The following is a 21,649-nucleotide window of genomic DNA, read 5'->3' on the forward strand; positions in this document are numbered from 1 at the left end:
GTGTATAGCAGGTATTTTAAATTTTATTTGTTTTCTCTTAATGGTAGTGGACATTTATAGCCACTGTGTAGATCGAGACCGGGGACTTGCAGAAGTTTGTCTGCCTTCCAACTTCCGCACATCTGTTGATTACCTGTCCACTGTATTCCCCAAACTCTGCTAGAGACAGATGAAGAAGCCACAGTCTAAACAGTCCCAGTCTTTAAAGAATGAGGCTTTCTGTGGGTAGGAAGACAGAGCTGGTGTGAAATCAGAGGGCACACAGGACCAGACACAGCGAAGGACCTGGTGTCTCATAACCAGAAGCCCCTCCTAGTTCACGCAACTTCCCTGCCTAGGCTTTCAAGTGAAAAAAATTGCACACAGCTCTCCCCTAAAATCTTCCCTGTATTTTCCTGATCCATTTCCCCCCATTGTAGACAATTAGGAGACTCTCTTCCAGGAGGCTGAGCCTGATCTCCCTCCTACACTCAGCGCTGCCATCCCTCAGTTTCCCGCCTCCCACACTCCAGCCACCCCCTCGCCATCTTCCTTGATTTTCAGTGTCTTGTTAAGACTTCTTTCTCCTTCTTTAGTGCCCAAGACTGGGAAATTGCTTTCTTTAATCCAGGCCCTGTTTGTACTTTAAAGGCCAAGAATTTTAGAAGCATTGGAGGCTCTGAAATTGTTTTCAGTCAGGGCTGCTCTGCCAGCAGACGGCTGTTGTGGGGAGGTGCGTATGCAGGTGAGTGTATAATTTTTTTTCCTTTCATGTTCTGATAGCCACTCTTTCTGGTTTGACTTTACAAATCGGGATTTTAGAGACCCTGGGATGTCTGCAGGGGACATGTTATTTCACCACCTTAAGAGTTAATTGTTTTCGGGCCTCCCCGGTGGCGCAGCGGTTGAGCGCTGGGTTGCGAGGCTGCCCGCAGCCTCTGCGGCGCCGGTTCGATCCCCGGCTGCTCCCTGGCCACCAGAGGAGGGTCCCACATGGCGCGCAGACCTCTCCTGCCGCCCGCTGCTCCCCTCAGCAGTGTACTTCGGTCCTTCTGCCTGCTCTGCTCCCCGCTCTGGCTCTGGTGAATTCTCTCACCCTCCCGCGCTTCTGACTGTACCCAGTGCATGTATAAACAAAACAAACAAACAAACAAATAAAGAAAGAAAGAAAACATGCCTCTATAAAAAAAAAAAAAAAAAAAAAAAAAAAAAAGAGTTAATTGTTTTCATTGCCCATTATGTCCTCATATATACTCCTTTGCTATCTCCAGATGCAATTAAAAGTGCCTTTCGGGCATTCGAAATTTTAATCATTCTGTGTGTGGCACAGGCCTAGGGCTCTGAGGGGCCTTCTCTGTCTACACTCAGACGGAGCCTTTCTTTGAAGGGACGACTAGAAAACTCAGATGAGACCTCACAGTTTTGTTTCCCTCCATTTTAAGTCACTGTCTCTACACAGGCCCACACCCAGGCCCTGCTCTCGCTGGCTGAGATTGTGTAGTGGACTTGGGGACCAGCCAGGCCTTAGCCCAGGTCAGCATTGCTGCCCACATGCTTTGTGACCTTGGGCAACAGCAGATTTTGCTTGTGAAAGGAGGATATTGAGAGCTTTCTTATTGCCTTATTGTGGACTTAAAAGATCCCTCTATAACTAGTGGTACTGGGAAGGGCCCCGTATGCCAGTGGTCCCTGGAGAAACTGGAACTCAGCTCTGAGTCCGACTCTCATTGCCATGCTCCCTGCTGCTCCAGCCCTGACTTGTGGCCACTGGCTCTCGGAGTTTGGGTCCCCTCAACTGCTCTACATCCAGGAGTCCACAGGGCAGACATGGCGCCCTGGAATGATAGACAGCCACAGTGGTTTTAAAGTTATTCCTCTCATTTTTGGCACCAGACTCAGCACAGGCTGGTAACAAAGCTTGCCAACCCCAGTGACCCATGTTATGCGTCAGGCTGTGAGTCTGCTGAAAGTCCGCTGTACGCGGGCTCACGGAGGTCTTCTGGTAGGTTCCTGCCTTTCCAACCTCCACGCTTCACAAGGGTCCGCTGCCCATTGGTGTGAACATGCAGCTGGTGCAGGCTACCCAGACCCCAGTCTGCCAAGCACAAGTGCTCATCCCTGCCCCTGGGCACTGAATCCTGTTCTGAGCTCAGACGCCAAGGAGCATGTAGGGGGAGTGGTGCATGGCTATCACTTCTCATGTCACAAGACCCAGGAAAATACCTTGGCTAGCAGTTAAAGCCTTACAAAAATGAACAAGCAAACCCCTTTGGCAGGATCCAAACTCTGACTGCTCCTTACTCCCCATCCTAGGGACCACTTCATGTCACTGAGTGTGTGTGTGTGTGTGTGTGTGTGTGTGTGTGTGTGTTTGGTGGGGGGGTGGTTCTTTTCCCAAAGTTATCTTGCCCAATTCTTAAAGCTTTAGCTTCTTCTCAGCTATCAGTAGAAACCACTGCAGGGACCAATGTTCTTTAAAGTGTAATAATAATAACAGAAATCTTCATTCGCTTGGGAAATTAAAATTACAGGATTAAAAAAAATCAATGTGAAATCTAAATGCCTTCACGCCTAGTTGATGAACCCGCTTATCTGAACAGTGAGACTTATTTAACAACAACGATAAGGTCACAGGTAGTGCCGAAGCCACTGGGGATACGAATTAGGCACGAGGAGGACATCTGCGGGGGACGGGGCCTCCAATCCATGGCGGAGCCCCCAGCCTCCCTTTCGCTGCCCTCCTTGGCACCGATCGTTAATCAGTTTCTTCCCTTTATTCTGGTCTATCATGTGGCTTCAGAATCTCAGTGTAGAATTCAAGGCCACGGCCAGAGTATAGGGGATGATAAATTAGATGGGGCTGACTTGGTGTACTGGGTTAGCGATTTTGAATTCAATGTGGTCTTCCCTCAAGTCATCACTTTAACCCTGACCTATGATGCACAATGCAGACAGCCGCTCGTGGACGAGAGCTGGGCCCAAGAATTAAGCCAGTTGATCAGCACCACTTAAGAACTAAGTGGCAAAAGGTGGCACAAAGGGTTAAGCAGTGCACTATGAAACAATGCGCAGCCTCTGCAGCACAAGTTCGATCCCTGGTCAAGGAAGTGACCCACATGGAGCAGCAAAACTCTCCTGTCTCCTAGCTGCTCCCCTCAGCAGTGTATTTCAGTAGATCCACTTGTTCTGCTTCCCCACTCTGTCTCTGGTGAATCCTCTCAACCCCTGTACCTCTGGCCTCTACCCCAGTTCTTGTATGCATAAATAAATAAATAAATCTTTTTTAAAAAAGTGAAATTTGAGCCCTGGATCGGCTTACTCTAGATAGCACAGTATTTCTGTAGCTTCTGCTGTGTACCAGACTCTTAGAAATTGTAACTCATCTAACCTTATAAATTATGCTTGTGCCAAACTGTGAGATGCTATTTTTTTTATTTTTTTGACAAGGAAAGTGGGATTTAGAGAACTTACGTAACTTGCTCGTGACCATTTGAGGCAGGAAAGAGGTTAGGGCTTTAACCCATATTTCTTTGAATTCAAAGCACAATTATTTTCCTCACCATGTGACTTCTACAACTCAGCCTTCTCCTCACAGAGGCCATTGCCTGGAGTGGGTGAGACAAAGCTACTCTGAGAAATGGTATTAATGATAATAGCAACTCGAACACGACTGCAGTGCCCCAAATTTGGAAGAGTGATTAAATAAACACAATCCCAGCACCACACTGGAATATTGGCAGCTATTATAGATGGTTAACATGATGACTATGTAGAAACACGCAGAAGTGTTTACCCAATAGCATTAAGAAATCATATGTCTACTGATTACATTTATGCAGAAATTATGCATATGGATGGATCAAGAGTAAGAGGAAACACAAAGAAAATATCTTTTGGTGGGGATACAAGATAATAAGATACTTAAAGTCACCTTAAGCCATAATACTTAGAAAAAACTTTATGCATTGCAGCGTCAAGAAAATCTAGCCCCCCAAAATAGACAGAAATAATCACCCACTGAGAAAACGTTCCTCCAGATTTGAAGGAACACACTTCCAAAATAATGAAAAGTACATAATAATATTTAGAGTAAAAATGATGTACCAAGTCAGGGCAGGTACTAGCAGTGATATGAGAGCACGACTGGACACTGGGGGCTCCGCGCATCTAAGGTGGGGTTCAGCCACACCCCCTAGACCTGGAGGCTCGTACTGTGTTTCCTGCACGTTATCAATGTGTTCCACTCACCTGTCCTTTCGATTTCATGGTGAAATTCTGGGTTGTGACTTTGAAAGTAAAAATATAACTTTTTTCCTAGTTGGCAGACTCCTAAGACAAGTGAATCTATCAGAGTTGGTGTGTGCCTGCGTGAGTGTGCATGTGGTCCAGTTACTTAGAACCTAGTCTTCCCTGTCCCAAACGCCATCACCACACATCCACACATGGTCCGTCTCCCCGGCGCTCACTGTGTCCTAGGCTTGTGAGGCTCTAGAAAGACAAGCTTATCCCTCTGTGCTCAGGTTGCTCTACATCGAGGATAGCAGACAGGTGAATAGAGCGATTTTTTTTTTAAAACAAAACAAAACAAAACATTATTTTGTATTGAGGTAACATTGACTCACAACACCTTATATGGTTTGGGGATACAGGCTCACCTGTCTTCTGGAGGGACAATTCTCACCCAGTATCTGCCCGAGCTAAGCAGGGACCATGTATGGGGAGCTCCAAGGGCACTGGCAGGGCACCCACCGCAGCTGAGAGCTCTGAGAGTCGGAGGTGTTGGGTGAATGAGTCTCGAAGGGTGAAAGAGGATGGGGAAGTGGGGTGGGAAGAGGAGGGTGGGGACAGGGCCACAGCCAGGGAGCCATACCCTGCTAAGACTCGGAGACAAGAGAGCAGGACCAATTCAGGAAACTCAGGTGAATTGCGTGGCTGTGGGTGGGCGGTGGGAAGGGAGGCGGGAGGAGGCTGGGAGGCAGCAGAGGCCAGATCACGGAAGGCCTTGAACGCCGAGGTAAGAGGACACAGCGAGGCAGCAAGTGCACTGGAAACTGAATGGTCCAGTGAACTCATCTGCTGAGCCTTCAAGGATGGGGCATCCTCAAGGTCACTAGAACCTTGACTGTTTGGGGATGAGCTGAGGTGCCAGCTGAGGTTGGCCAGGGTAAACCAGAAGCAGACCTACTTCTAATAGTCTCTTCAGCTCCCTGGGCAGAGGGAAGTGCCTTCTCCACTCGTGTGAGCGCCTGCCCATCCCTTTGTTCCTGACACAGAGTAGGTGCTCCATACATGATGGCCATCATGCTTATCACTTGCCTGGCCCCGATGTCTCTCCTACTTCGTGGTTGTTTTTCTTTCTCACCCACTAGGAGTGACCTCCTGGAGGGGGCAGAGGTCTGGCACAGAGAAGGTGTCTGCAGGCTTGTGAAATGTACGATGAGTATTTGGGCAAAATCGGGCCAGTGGGAAGTGATGAGGCTCCACCATCCGGACTCACTCACAAGGATGCCTTATACCTTCCTAAGTGCACCCTGCCTTCCTAGCTGTGCCCTGCTCTCTAAGTGTACCCTGCCTTCCTGGGGTCCCTGGATGGGATTTCTTGATATGCCAGGTCACATTTCTGAGCTCTGAGCTCCTTCTCCCCAGTCTGGTCTCCAGCTCCCTCACCAGGATGCACTGAATGAGGGGTGCCATCACCCTGATTAGGAAGTTATGTCCCTCCTTGGGAGATGGTGGACACTATGGAGAAACACATCAGTTTCTGGAAATGCCTAATTGCCACAGCAAGGCTTCCTCAGCTTGCAGCCCCACCCTGCTCCCATCCAGGTAGCCATCCAGAGACACGAGTCAGTCCCCCAAAGGGCTCAGGTACCTCCAGGGGAAGTGAGAGGGCCCCTCATCAGAAATCCACCTCTGTTTCATGACCTCCATCCTCAGATCCCCTGGGACGGTGACTCAGCCTTCATACCCCAGAGCACAGAACTCCTCCAGCCTTGTTTTGCTGAGAGGCAATGGGAGGGAACTGCAGGCAATTTGACATCTCAAATCAAAAGACGACAGCTGTTAGGTTATTACCTCTAAAGCATCAGGTCACAGGCACCCCTCCAAAGTGCTGCCAGGCGAGCAGCAGAGACAGCCTTGTCTGTGTTCACAAGTTCCGAGGCTCCTCCCTCCCCCAGTTACCAGAGCTGCCTCTCAGCCCCACACGGTCACCATTGGCCCCCTGCATTCCGTGGGAATAAATGAACTTTTCTTGATGAAACTAGGTGACTGTAAGAGCATCCTTTCTGTACTGTTTAATTTGGCTGCAGGAAAGACACAGCCTATTGAAATTCCAGGAGTATTAAAATCTCCAGCCGCCTTTCCAAAGCATGTGCATCAATTTATAAAAATCTACTGATTTAAAAGACCTGCTATCAACACTGGTCAAACTACCCATCTCACCTCCTTTTCTGATTCTGGAAGTGGCTGCTAAAGCTCCTCAAGAACTCTGTTAAAAACCATATTGGGGCCTCCCCTGGTGGCGCAGGCGGTTGAGCGCCGCACTGTAAAGCTGTCCACAGCCTCTGCAGCGCAGGTTTGGTCCCAGTTGGCAAGAATCCCACATGGTGTGGCAGACCTCTCCTGTCTTGCCTGCTGCTCCCCTCAGCAGTGTATTTCCTCAGTCTGCCTGTTCTGCTCCCCACTCTGTCTCTGGTGAATCCTCTCACCCTCCTGTGCATCTGGCCTATGCCCCGGATCTTGTATGCATGAATAAATAAACCTTAAAAAAAAAAACACACACTTGAGATGATCTTCTGAGGCTCAAGACAAAGGATGGGTCCCACAGAAGGATGGGGGAGCTTCAGGAGTTAGAGTGATTTTATCAGTCAATGCGTGTTGGTTGTGCCCAGCTGTTCCACAAATAAGAGAGTATAGGAGTCCTAGGGACCTCTTCAACTCAGTTGCAAGCAACGAGACAATGCTGGCTCATCTTAGTGACCACTCACCAGACCAGGTCCCATGTTGGCCCCTGAGTTTCAGATTCGGCTCAATTATGACTGAGTAGCCACGACTTCCTGAGGAGCTGTTGCTGGAAAGTATGGCTTCTCCCCAAACCCCTGTATGGTTGCTGGAAAGTATGGCTTCTCCTCTGCACCCCAAAGATTCTTCCCCTGGCTTCCATGGGCCTTGCACATCCCTCCTCCAAGGCAGCACACCTGGATAGGTAGCTGGCCCCACCCTCTGGCCTGAGAGTGCTGCCTTAGGGTGGAAGGGTGGAGTTCACATCTCCAAGAAGACCCAGTGCTGGCACACCACCAGGAAGATGGAGTGGACTCGATAATTTAATAGTATCCTGAATCAACCAAGTGGTAGATAAAAGACCAAGGAAGACAAAGGAAGGATTGGAGGCAGGAAAGGCAAATAGCCTTTGAGCCAGGATGCATGAGCTGGGAAAATAAAGTAGCATTGGGTGGACCTGTAGTGAGAGAAGAGAGCCCAATGCCATGTTCCTCCAAGTGGCTCCAACACATGGGCACATAGTAGGTGCTCAATGAGTCACCGCATGAACACTTCCTGTTCTTAGGACCTTTACAGGGATTGTCTCACACAGTCCTCATGCTAAACCTTACGGGAGCTAATATTATTTTTAGCAAAGTGAATAATGGACTAGTGGCAGATACTAAATTTCCTCCCACTTCAAGGCAGGAGAGACATGATTTAGCCCTATCACAATCATCATTCTACATTCTTCCTAGAATGAAAGCAGTTTTGCACATGGATTCTGGGGTCAGACTGCATTCAAGTCTTGATGCCCCCAGCAGTAGAAAGCAGGGAAATTGACTTACCCCCTACCTCAAGCACAGGGCTAGTACAAAGGCTACCCTGGGCAATGGCTGGGTCAGGGTACCAGCATACAGTCGGGCACACCGCACACCCCACATTTAAGCAGCAGCCTTAAATGTGCAACCCCCCAAGTGTGTGCCTTGTATCCCTGTCTAGAAAGGGGTTGGTGCCATTCTCCCCCATTTGCAGGCACGACCTTCTGTCTTCATGGGCTAAAGCAGAGGACTGCAGGACATGGAGAGCAGTGGCTTGGTGGGCCTCAGGGTCAAAGTCATCATTTTACTGATGACAATCAGAAGGGTGGGGGAGGGGTGAAGAAGAAGGAAACCCGGCATTTATTAATCTACATTAAATGCAGCTAAAAGGTGGAACAAAGAATCTCATCAGAAGGTTAGTGACCAAGTCTAGGCTCCAAAGTCCCACGTTCTTAGGTGGGGTCAGCTGAGCACACAGTCTGGAACTACTTTGAAGACAGGCATTTCTAGCAGCTTAGAGTAAATTTCTCACAGGCCCTGACAAGATGAAATGGCCGGCAGTATAGAGCAGCCTTCTCACTCACATGACGGAACACGCCTCACTGCCCTGGGCCTAGCAACCATCCGCAAGGTGCCAGCACCCCCACAGGGGCCAGCTCTGCATGCAGGGGTCTGGAGAGCAAGCCCCAGTGACCAGGCTGGGGGGACCTTGGTCCCCAGCCTCTGGACAGACCAAGGTCACATGTTACCCTCTAAGCAGTGGCCAGGGGCTCTTCCTTGGAGAACACCTGGCTCAGGGCTGCCAATATGGCGGGCTGTGTGTGAGGTGGTGGGAGCGGACTGTCTTGGTGGCCTGCCTGCTTTGGCTTGGGCATATCGGGGCTGTGTGGAAAAAGACTTTTCTCGCTATACTAGGAAGGGGATGTGGTTGTCCTTTGCTTAATCCTTTCTGAGGCTCCTCATCACTGCAAATTCCCTGACCCAGCAGTCCAACCAGTCAGCTGTTCCAAGACTTGGCTCCCAACTAACTTTTCTCTCTCTTCCTGGCCTCCCACTTCTTATCCCAGAATCATCAAACTGCTTGGAGTCCTATCCCATAACCCTGGCTCTTTTCCCTCTTCCAATGGAAGTGTCCTCCCTGACCCCTGCTTCTAGTCTACTTACATTTATTTTTTCACACACAATCCAGGCATTATCACCTCCATGAAACCTCCTTAATGGATTCTTCTGCTTTGTGTGCCCATAGAAATTCCCTTTGGAAACGTCTATCATGGTATTTACCACTTTGAATATAATTTCCTCTCTTTGTAAGAATCAGTTTTATTGCTGGCAGATACCATGACTTTTGTCTTTGAATCTTCAGTTCCTGGCACACTGCAATGTGTATAGGGCTTGGAAACCTTTGCCCAAGTCATTCTTAATTCACACAAAAGAAAGTCCAGCCAAAACTTTTCAGCACATGCAGGATTGATTGTACACCAAGGATCATGAAGACAAAACAAAATCCACAAACCAGCACTTAAGGATAAAGTAACAGCACGAATGTTATGATGGGGTGGGGGTCCTGGAGAAGGAACAATGAAGGAACTCAGCTACTCAGAGCAAAGGAATGTGGCCACTGCTTTCTCGTTGGTTCTAGAGGACAAAGCTTGCTTTATGAAGGAGACCACGTCCTCTACTGCACCATGAGTGCAGCTCCACGCTAAAAGCAAGTGTGATATATGCTACCTGTTAGCATATATGGGGGTTGTAAGTTCTCCATAGGCAGAGTTTTGCCTAAAGCACTTACTTTTTAAAATAAAAATGAACTTCATATCCAAACTAGAAGAATTGGTTATGTGTTGCACAGAGAACCTCTATGAAGCTGTAGGAATAGCTAGTTATCTGTGTTAAAGCTTTGGCTTCAATTTCTCCAGGGGACTCTGTCTCAGGAGGCACAGTGATTCTCCCAGGGTGACTGGTCCTTCGGTGGAGACACGGAATTCGTGAACTCAACACAAGCATATTAGAAACTGGATCATTGGGAGGGAAATAGTGCCAAAGCAGATGGCTCTTGCTAGCCTTTCAATAATTAATTTCAAGAATCATATAAATGTACAGAGATAGCTCAACCCTGACAAAGTCTAGACTTGATGCTTGGCTAATTGAACCATCCTCCACCTCTGCCGAACACACCCATCCATACCCTGCAGTTTAATATGTACATATTGTGCTAATCACATCATTTCAACTCCTTTGTTGAAGATACACAGAACTTCTAAATAACCTTTAAAACTCACCAGGGGATAAAATCATCCCATTGGGCTTACCCTGAGGTAGTTGAGGGTGAAATTTGTCAGCCCCATCCTGGTGATGTTTTTCGACAGCTGGTCCAGGACCTGAGGATCTTGTGCCTAAACCAAAAAAAAAAAAAAAAAAAAATCACGTATTTTACTGCTGCAAGATGGTTCCAAGAAAATCTGAGACTGTGCTTCAGCTGCTAGGAAAGGCAATTTTGACATTGTCGATTTTTCTTGGAGACGCAGATTGCTGGAGATAATTTAATTTACATTTTGAGGAGATGTGCATGTAACGCTCAAGGACATTTTGGGATCAATTGCACAAGACCTGTTGCCGGGGAAAACCAAACTGACTCAGTGTTTGCAGACTTTCCTTTCTCCATGAGGTCCTGTGTCTTCAGGAGGGTCATCAGCCCCTGCCAGGTCGCCTCCAGGTCCTTCGCGCTCACCAGGTAATGGGGGGACCCTGGATTAGGCAGAGCCCTGCTTTAGGGCTGGCCTTTGTTTCCATTGTGATAGTGTTTAACAGCTTGCAGTTGGGGACTGTTTGAAAACTTTGCAACTGCCACATAATATATATACGTCTAAGAATTCTAACTCTCCTCCCCATGCATGAAGCTGAGGCTAGAAACAGATGTCCTCAACAATTTCCATCCCACAGGACTGTAAGGGTGAGCATCATGTTTTCCAGAATATCAGCCACAATTACAAGAGGGATGCAATGTTCCCCGGGCCACCCCAAATGTTCTGGAACGAAAATGCTGCATTCCATTTGAAGATGAGTCTCTTGGTTGTGGCGCCTTCTGTCTGTCTTTCCTTTCTTCTTAGTTGGTTTAAGTACATGGGAGCTAAAGAGAGGGGGCACTTAAGTCAATAGCCCCTTGTCTCTATGTCTGCATTCCTGAGACTACCTCGGATCTACAGCACTTGAACTTATTCTTTTCTGTACTTAATTCTCCTTGTGGAATACGATCACCCGTCTTTGGTTATATAAATAATAAGTAAAATGTTGAAGACAACAGAGCCTGTCACTTTTCACACCAATTTCTGGCAGGGGGTCCTTTTTCGACTTACAGCCAGTATTCCGTGAACCCTCCCACGCACCAGGAAGAGCTTGTTCCATTCAGAGGCATCAGGTGGTCTTGGCTGATGTCCTTACTTTGCAGTCACAAGACAGGATAATAATAAATGAATAAAGGGCGCCATTGCTGCCTGTGCTGCTGCTGCTGATGACAACGATAGTCGCCAATACTTGCAAAAGGACATACTATGTGCCAGGTACTGCTTAAGTGTTTCATGTGTATTAACACTTAATCTTTATACCAGTTCTCTGAGGCAGAGTTTATTATTGTGGCTACTTTGTAGAAGGGTTATTGGAAACACAGAGATGTTATGTCTCTTGGCCAAGGTCACACAGGAACAGGGATATAAAACAATGTGGACTCATTCCAGTGCCCAATTTCCTGACCACCACTCTCTGCTGCCTCCCAGTCTATGTTGAGAATAACAGTGGTTACTCCAGGCAGCTTCAAGGAGAGCTGACGATATGAATTGAACTTGAAAATGGAGAGGGACTCGATTTTTGAGTCAAAGGACTCAAAAGTTAGACAGGCAGATATAACTGAGCCCTGGCTGAAGGCACAAGGTCAATGCCGGGGACAGAGTTGGGTCAACCAGTCGGGGTGGGGGGAGAGGGTTGAGGACAAAATCCCAGGAGAGAGTCTAGAGCTGGGCAGCACGGTTGGCTTGGCAGCATGGGTTTTGGAGTCAGAACCAGCCAAATTAAAATTTTGCCTCTTTTGGGCTGAAAACTTTGGGCAGCCCTCTGAACTTCTCTTAGCTTTGGTTACCTCATTTCTAAAACAGGAAAAATCATAACTCACCTCTCTGAGTTCCTGGGAGGATTACATATAATAAATATGTCCAAAGTACTTTGCATAAGGCCTGGAATAAAAGTGGCAATGCTAACTACTATTACTTTATTCTCTTTTGATAGTATGGGGGTCTTAAAAATAAGGTTCATTAAATCCAGATGCTACTCATTTATCACAAGGCTGCTGCACTGAGCTTTATCCAAGAAGGGCTAGTTAACTATGCTTTCTGACTCCTCCTTAAGGGGTTGAACCTAGTTCCATCAAGTCTCACCATTAAAACATCTCTAGATTGGCACTGAACCCACCTTGCAGCTATATGAAAGAGAACCCCAAATATGCCAATTCACTCCCATAGCACACTTAGGGAGAGCCTGATCCGGCTGAGCAGATCAGAGGTACAGCAGCCCTCCACCCCTCTCCGACGGTTCTGGTCAAAAGGGGATACTTATTTCTTGCTTCTTGTTTTATTTCTTTCCACAGTTATACAAAACAGGTTTATTAATCTAGGTGGAGTAGTGCTTGATAATGACTGAATGGAATTTAAGAAAAGTACAATCTGTTTATTGAGGTAACCTCAATTTAGAGTTTAAAATAATAAAACACCAAAAAAAAAAAAAAAAAGCCTCACAGTGCACCAACTTCAGAAATAAAGAAGGGGAAAAAAGGCCATAAATTAAAATGGTGCACGGAAAATGCTCAAAATTTAGAATTAATTACCTAAAGCATGGAGATGACTAGCATTCCTTCACAAAGAGAGCACTAGGCTTTGCTCCTTGTGGAAAATGAGGGGCAAGAAGGAAAGAGAAACAGAAATTAGATTACTTACGTGCATGGCTAGAATGCTTCTCGGGACTAGCTCTCTGTATTGTCTAATGGTAAAGTGCCATGTTTTTATTCTCATGAGATCATCAAAGGTGAACTCCAAGATGAGTCTGCCTTCTGTACACACCTGCAAAGGAGCGACAACATAGTCACTGACTATGGCCTTGACTTTGTGAACACTGAATTTGGTAACTCACACCCCATCACAGTCTTCCTGACTAGCCCTGGGTGGTGCTGGACCTTGACAACGATGCGACCTAAGGGACTTATCCCTTAGGGAAGCAAGGTAAGTTCTAGAATCAGTGGGTTCAAAAGACAGCGCAGCTGCTTAATAGCTATGAACTAGTAGTAACTCTACTAGTTACTAATGAAACGTATGAGCTCCTGTTTCTTCATTTGTCAACATGGGTTACAAAACAGTTCCCAACACATGTGTACCCCAAAAGAAATGGTATCTCTCCCCCTTTGCTTCTACTTTCATCACCCTTCCACTGTAGAAGTTTGTACCCTTGTTCGAATCTTAATTATTGTACTCTGGGAGAAATCCCCTAATAAAGTCATTCATGGTAAGTGTGCTCCTACTAAGCTACCCAATCAATGAAAGTTTTTGTTTTCAAAGAGAAATTCCAAAGGGTGAGGCTTAATCAAGACTTGTCTTGCATGGTTGGTGACATGTGGGAAAACAGAAGGTCACTTGGAGTAGATTTCTCGAGTCACTTTGCATCAGTAACAACAAATTCTGCCGGCATTAGGGACCCTACTTGGTTTGGGGGTGGGAGGGGGCAAGTTCATCTTTCTTTTTATTTTCAAAGACCTTAATTGGATTAAAAATACTATATTTTGCCCACGCAAGTTTATCTTCCTGAAAAAAAATTATCAATGCAACAAAGCAGAATTTACGAGCTCTCTTCTTTGACAGAGTGCACAGCAGCAGGACAGTATTTGTATCTTCCTATGCTATTCAGATTTTTAGCACCCAGTTCCTATTCTATTTACCTGTCTTTTCTGTTAAAGACTTTGAAATGGAAGAAAATGCTAGACAATCACACACACACCACTGAGGCTATCTTAGCTATAATGTAAAGATGTTGTAGTAGAATACAGGTCCAGTATAAAAAATTATAACTCATTACTCATTAATCACTGCCTTAGAGAAGAAAAATGTAGTGGATGGAGGTTTTGGCCTCAGATGGGACTGGATTTGAATTCTGACTCACATTTTACTAATTTTGGAATATTGGGGAAATCAGATAAATTCCCTTAGTCCCAGTTTCTTCCTCTACAAAATGAGGGTAATAAATGATACCCTTAGGTAAGATTGTCGGGAAGATATTAAAGGGGATTGATTGTGTGTGTAGACTGCTTAGCATTGTCCCTGGAACATTGTAGGATGACAGCACATGACGGCACTAAAAGAATAAAAGAGAAGAGAGAAAATAAATGTGACAGAAGAATACAGAATCCTGGACATGTGCTCTCTGAGATATAGGGGTTCATGAAGGCATCTGAGGGACTCTGATGGGAGGAGCCTGGCCTCCATCTAGATGCTGAGATCACCCATCCATTTTTCTAGATTTAACCAGAGCAGTTTCAACTAAAACTTTTTAAATAATTGAGCTTCTGATCAAACCTCCTTGGAGAAAGATTTCCTAAGCTAAAAACAAACATTAAACTGGAAATCATTGCACAACACATTTTTAAAAAGCCACAAATAACAACTAACTAAATAGGGAATATGCTCCATCCTAAAACTATAGTCTATGAAGATGATTAGCAATTTATATTAGTCTTTTATATGAAATATTAAAACCATTTCCCTTCTTTGGGAATTTCATACAAAACGTCTCCATTTATTGAGCTCCAACTATGTCTGAGGCACTGGGTTCCTATTTATTGACTTTAAGGTAATGTTTTCTTTAAATAAACCAAATACCAGATTAGGAGAATGAGTCAAAGTGTTGATAGGGCACTGCTTAAGAAAGATGCTCTTAATGTCTGCCATCTTTGTTTTATTAAAGTCTCAGAAGCACTGTACGATAATTATTGATAACCTGGGTGAAGACCTTTCACTCAGATCCAATTATCAGAATCTGTGGGTAGTTTCAGGCATGTGGGCACCATGCCCCAAATCTCCTCAGTTAGCCAGTCTTCAGAGTCTCATTTCTGGCATCTTCGCCATAGAGTGGAGACAGAGAAATGGGGGAAGACATTGGTGTCTCCAAACCACCCCTCCAGAGCATTGCTAGCATTGAAACTCATTTACTGCACTTTTCAAAAACAGTGGCACGCAACTCCACCTGTGGTGTTAGCAAGAAGAAGGCACCTGCAGTGAAAGCTTTCACCGAGGGAGGTAACTACCGCCAGCCAGGGACAGTGAAGAGTCAACAATACAGGGCAGGGCTGTGTGGATGCTGCCTTTTTTTTTTTTTTTTTAAAGAGGGGATTATTGAATGTTTAAACAAATATTAGACTAGTTAAATGTCATGCTTTTTTATTATCTTATCTATTTGTTTTGTTTATGAACCACACACTCAGGGCGGATGGAGGTTCTGGTTTACTTCTACAGAATAGAAATTCATCAGGGGAAGGCACGGATGTGGTCCTTCAGAAGAATTACTCAGTTGGAGCATCTGTAAGGTCAAGTGAAGTGTGTTCTTTGTTTACTGTGACATAGCAAATCAGCGGAGCACTCTTCTTGCAGTTAAAAGTAACCCAACATGCACCCCAAGGCACAACTCTTTTAGCCTCTGTTGTGGACCTCAAAGGGGAACACTGCAACTTGTCTTGGGTTTCTCCTTTCTCAGTTAGAACCAAGGGATTAGTTTTTTCAGGGTGTATCATTGCAAGGGAGGAATCCTTAGAATTGAGCCTGAGTTAACCAGGTAGGTGTTTTCTTTAAGGACCTTTAAATGACTTCCTGGAAGGAAGGGATGGAAGAGAATATGGCCACTGCTGGTCTTCCCCAAGTAATAATACCACAGGCTCCCTCCAAGCCCCATGCACCCCTCTATGCCCCGCCCCCATCACGAAAGTTAAAGGAAACTTAAGGCTTTGTGATTTATTTTATATGCAATAATTAGCAGAAGCAATAGAGGCACTGAAATACATATATATATATTATATACACATATATAGTATATAGAATACCTGCACACATACAAACACATACATTCCTTATTTGGAAATGGTAAAAACAAACATAGCTTATGAAGGAAAATTAATGTCTTTTTTCTTTTCCACAAAATTCTGTTCATTTCTCGTAATCAATACAATTAATGTAGCATTTATCTAAAGTTGGCCTTTCTTTAAAAAAAAAAAAAAAACTGCCTTTCACTTGGAATCCAAAATCAAAAGGGTCCCCAATTAAGAAAACATTTTCTGTTGTGCTGAATTCATGTTACCGTACTGTGAGCTCTGACATTTTGTTTCTGTGGTAACCAAAATCAGCTGATTAGTTGGCATGGCAACAGAAAAGATGTAATCCCAGCAGACACACTCTAATCAATGCCCCCAGCACAGATGGTCTCCGGAGGATCAACAAGAAAGAGGCTGGCAGGCATTCAGCGGATCACGTGCTGGCTTGAGACTAGGCCAGCAACAAGAGAACTAAAAAAGAACATTTCTCAAACTCACCGGTAGCTTTTTAACCCTTTTCTTTCTTTGACTAATTGCAAAGCAGTGTCGACCATGTAGTTGTATAAGGCATAATGATTCTCAAGTGACTTTTATGAAATAAAATGTGCCTTTTAGGTGACAGCGCTTATTTCATTTTCTTGGTTTTTATGCTTAGGATTGGCTGGATGGAATCCTGTTTTCTAACAAACAGTTGCTTAAAGCTCATTGTATTTTGTGTGCTACATATTTAAATGTGTGCATATGTATGTGTGAGCACACACATATCTATTAGGACAGAAGAATCACAGATACTATAGTAATTTGGGTGGGCTCAAGATAAGGGGGTAAGTGTGTAGATACTGGAGTATAATGTTGAATACAGAAGGGGGGACTGAAAAACTGGTCAGACATGGAGTGTCCACATAAGAAAACTCTTGGAGCATTTCTGTGGTTGTTTTCTTGATTCTAATAATTTCTTCATAAATACTTGAGGCCAAGAAAAAAGAAACCTGTGTTTACAAGAGTGACAAGGCTGTCCAGTAATGGCTGTAATTATTGCCCTAGTTTGCAAAATCGAAAAGTAACCCACGTGTACTCCACAAAGGACCCGTCTCAGCATCTGCCAGATTCACACCCTCAAATGTAATTTGAGGGTCTTTGATTCTGAAAACCTGGGTGATTGCTCTTCTGATTATTAAGCCTTGTTTTCAATTTGATTCAAAATTAAATACAGAAAAGAAAGGCTGCATAATGTGTGTTTTAAAACTCTAATTACATATTTATCCATAATCTATAATGTTACTAACTTCAGGAAATTGCAAAATGTGCTCAGGACTCCTGAGGAATATTAACTGTTTCTGTTGATTAGGGCCATGGCTCATTTTTGGATCCACCAGTTGACCAAATTTTCATAAAAGTAACTCAAAACCACTGGGTCAAATGCCATTTGGGGAATTAGAATTTACTGATAGTCTAAATTGGGGCTATAGACACTGTCTACATATAAGGAGCTGAGCAAGGCCTTGAACTAATAGTGGCTTAACCTTTTGAAATAAAGCATCAGTTTCCAAACCATTTTCTTTGTGACAGTGAGAGGCTATTAGCCCACTGTTTCAGCCATATGATTTTATTACACAAAGATGAGTTATTTTTAATTAATATAAAGACAAAAGAAAAACTGGAAGGATTCTTGGGTAGTATAATAACCACCAAGGAGCAAAAGAGAATCCTTTCGAAGTTTCTAAAAATAAATGTGCATAATTAGCATCTGGACTAAGTTCACATAGCTGAGCTATGTTTTCCAGAAAGTGATATTTTTCATCACTGTATGGAATCTTCATCCCAAGACTTGGCATGGATTGCCACGGGGTTGAGTCAGATGGGGAGTCTAAATTACTGAAACTTTAAGCCAAAGGAGCTGAGGTCAGGATAGTTTCAGCTGTGTTGGTGACCCTCTTGGGGGCTGGACAAACCCTCAGTCCTCAGAGAGGGGAGTGGTCCAGGATGAGGGAGAAGGCAACAAGAGGAAAACCAAGTGCCTTAATTTCAATGAAAATAACAATCTATCAATTCATCAGAAGAACTGGATTCTCTTTGATTTTAATCAGGCCACATGTATAGACTTCACCTTCAGAGCAACTGACTATGCTGATTTATGAACCCAAGAAAGAAAGAAATTGATGAAATATATAAATGGGCTACTTCAAAATGCATTTTTATTTTCTATGGTTAGAGAGTTTGGAAGACACTACTTCATTATGGTAAAGTTGTATTTTATTATCATGGAGTTCCCCTCCATTCCCTTAAAGCAAAAATAATTGGTGTGTTTCTCTTGAATTATCTAAAAGTAACACTAAACAAAAGAAAAGAAAACAATGAAGCAGCAATGAAAGATTTGTCTGCAGTGCTAAGTAAGGATTTGTAACATTAGAAATGGGTCATTTCTCAGTCTGATGTACAGGATTATGTAGATAGCTTGCTTCTCAGACATGAAGTGAGATCTAGACTGATAATGTCATTGTCCAGGTGATCATAGCAGAAACCTCTTCTCAGCATGGACTTTCACATAGAGGGAAATGTCCTTGAGTGACAATATTTCTCTCTGTTCAACTGTTAAAAAAGGAAGGAAGAGAAATAGAAAAAGCCAACTCCTGTCCCACGTTTAAAATGTCTGTTAACAAAATCAAGATAAGATAAAATCAATGGCACTTGATGATTTGCTTTTGCATTTTATAATCATTTCCTTTGCCTCTGTGTTTTTTCACCACTATGGAAAGATCAAACTGCTCCAACAGGATCAAAGGATACTTTAAATAATAAACATCTTATTTTTATTCTTTCAGCAAAATTGTGCATAACACACACATCTTCAGTTTTATAATTTGAGCTTTTGCAATTAACCCTGATAGTTCAACTCTTAGCTATAAAGAGAGGGTTGTCATTTGTGTTTTCAACTAAAAGAGATAGCTGCTATCGTTAATATTACAAATTAGTTTCACATTATGTCTTTGTCCAAATGCAGCAAAATAGTGTTCATTAAAATAAACTTTCATTTGCCATATCCTGTGACGAAATATTTGTCCTTGTTAATTTTTTTTTTCAACTTGGGAGAATATATATAGGAATTGTCAGAGCATTCCAGAAAGGTTTCTGCCTAGTAGGAAAACTCCGTATGTCCATTATTCTTATATGGAAAAGATCCTAGGTATAGAGTGTATTATATATGGGGTCAGTTCTTTTAGTTCACTTTTTCATTTCACATCCTTATTAGAGCCTTTAATTCTGCTTCAGAGATTATGTTACCAATCCTCTACCCATTCCCCTTAAAAGTTAAGGCTAGCCATGGTTAGCTATAGTGAGGTGATTTTTTTCCTTTTGCAAACATTTGAATTAAACTTTTAAGAGTTTTCCATTTTAGTAAGAGAACACAAATACTGACCACACGAGATGCCCTTTTAACTATGAGAGACATTTTGCATAAAAATCAAAATTCTAATATAATAACCTGAATTTAACAGGCAGCTGAACACACCTTCTTAGTTTTGAGGCTTTATCATAGTTGACTTCCATGTGCCCTGAATTATACACACATGTCTTAGAACAGTGCCCAGCTAGCATCTAGCCAGATCACAGACAGAAAACACTGCCTCACGGTGCTGAATATGTCTGAGATGTAAGAAATCAGCCTGTTGTTCCAAAAGAAAACCATAATTCTCATCCTGTGCAATACCCGTATGAGCAAGGCTTGTTCAAGGTGCACCCTGTACCTTGGTAAACATGGGCTTTCCATGCTGGGTGACCATTGCGCACTGGTCGCAGTCCACTGTGATGGATGAGTTGTGGTATGACTCTTTCGAGTGTTTCAGAATGTAATACAGGTCGGTCACCCCTCCTTCAAACACAGTGCTGAAGTAACGGGGGATGAGGGTCCTGCCGATAGCTGGGAGAGAAACAGAGAAACAAACCATTAACAAAAATACCTGACTGGGACTGGACCCACACATCCCAGACCACCACCAAACCTCCAGCTAGACACAAATAAATCATCCCAAGAAACCACACAAGAAAACAAATATCTCTTTATAAGCATCCATGGTCCTTTTGGGTTACAGTTAATAAAATAAAACCCCCAACTATTCAGGAAAAGTGTGTATAGTCGTCTTCTTTCCAGATTTTGTGTCCATTGGAAGTCTATACTTTAAAAGAAATGGAGACTGATGCATTAAGTATTTTGGATAACACAAGTACCCTCTTAAGTAAACATATTTTAAATAAAACACATTCAGCTGACTTGGACTTTTCAATGGCATGTTTACAAACCAGTTACCCAATCATATTTTTTTAATTATTATTATTGGTGGTAATAATAACATGCTTTTTAATAATTTAATGATTTGAATTGTGTGAAGTATTTTCACTTTCTCTTGCTGGATCTTCAGAACAACACCAAGAAAAAGGCAACTGACTGAGACCCAAAAAGGTTGGTATGGGAAAAAAGATTATTATGAATTCTTCGAAATTGTTTGACTTATCGGTAAAATATTTGAGTCTCTAATTGCAAATCCGCAGAAACTGAAACACTTGATCTTTCCAATATTATGTTTCAAACTACTTTAATGAGTGGAGATCTTTAAAAAGTGAGCATATATCTTCATATACAAAGATCCAAACCTATGTGAATTCTGATTATTTTATCTGGTTCTAGAGGTGGCTAAGGTATTTTTCTAGAATAAAAGGCCTATTTTTAAGAGAAATTGACACCTCCCACCCAGTCCAAATTGGTCTTTTTCATTCCATTTTTCCTATCCTGCCCCATTTTAGTTTGAGCTATTGGTAAGTAGCTGGGTCTCTCTGATATATGACTCTTTGGCACAGCTAACAAGCCCTTGCTTTAGTAGAAATTTTAAATCCTCTTACAATGAAAATCCCAACTCATAATATCAGGAATTTTGCCTATGTGCAGATTTTGAGGCAAAGTACTAAAGCACTCTCAAACGATTCAAGGTTTTAAATAAATCTCTTACATTTATTATATAATGCCTCCTGAAAGACAAAAATAATATTTAAGACAAATAAATTATCAAAGAAAGTTCTAATAGAAAAGATCATACGTTCTTCACTTGAATTTTTTTTAAATATTTCATTTCATTTTAAAAGAATCAGTGTTAATCCATTCCATATGGATTTATAGCTCTTTTGTACATGGATTTGTAAAAAAATAAATATGAAAAGAATATCCTGCCAAACTGTTTCTTGAAGTGGTCTCTAAAGAACCTTGATGTGGATGACTAGTCTCTGAATAATTTAAATAGTTATTATTGTTTCACATTCACTATGGTAAAATAATCAACAAATGTTGATTGATGCTAAATATTCCAGGGTCTTTTGCAATTCTATCCTAAATAATCCATATACACACATTTCTGAAATACTTCCTAATGCCTAATAGTGCATGTTCACTTGTTAAATATAAAATTTAAATAAGAGCAACCTGAGTTCTTCATATTCTTACATATACTTGGCTGATGTTATAAATAAAACCTACTAATGCAAAAAAAAAAAAAAACCTTTTTGTACGTTGCTAAACAGATAAAATTAACTTAAAGCATTTCAAATATTCTAACTTAAAGCTAATTACCATAAATCAGCTCTAGTAATATGACATTTTATGATCGGTACTGTAGAGAATAATTGCAAACTATAAAAATGTAAATGTAGAGTGAAAATATTTCACCACAATATCCAAAGAATTGTCATATTAAAAAGGTTACTGCAATCA

General features: G+C 42.9%; 1 protein-coding gene across 10 annotated transcripts in view; it reads right to left on the reverse strand.

Annotated features, from left to right (window-relative positions):
• LDB2 (LIM domain binding 2) overlaps positions 1-21,649 on the reverse strand; it is a 316,071-nt gene that overhangs the window by 50,877 nt on the left and 243,545 nt on the right. For all 10 annotated transcript variants that reach the window (XM_054688380.1, XM_054688378.1, XM_054688379.1 and 7 more), the window contains exons 3-5: positions 19,638-19,810; positions 12,761-12,883; positions 10,091-10,174 (exon numbers count right to left, since the gene is read on the reverse strand). In XM_054688380.1, coding sequence (XP_054544355.1) covers positions 10,091-10,174; positions 12,761-12,883; positions 19,638-19,810 — 380 coding nt within the window. The remainder of the gene's footprint in view (positions 1-10,090; positions 10,175-12,760; positions 12,884-19,637; positions 19,811-21,649) is intronic.

Source organism: Talpa occidentalis, unplaced genomic scaffold, assembly GCF_014898055.3.
Source record: "Talpa occidentalis isolate TD23 unplaced genomic scaffold, MPIMG_talOcc4v2.1 talOcc4.6, whole genome shotgun sequence".
NCBI classification, from domain to species: Eukaryota; Metazoa; Chordata; class Mammalia; order Eulipotyphla; family Talpidae; genus Talpa; species Talpa occidentalis.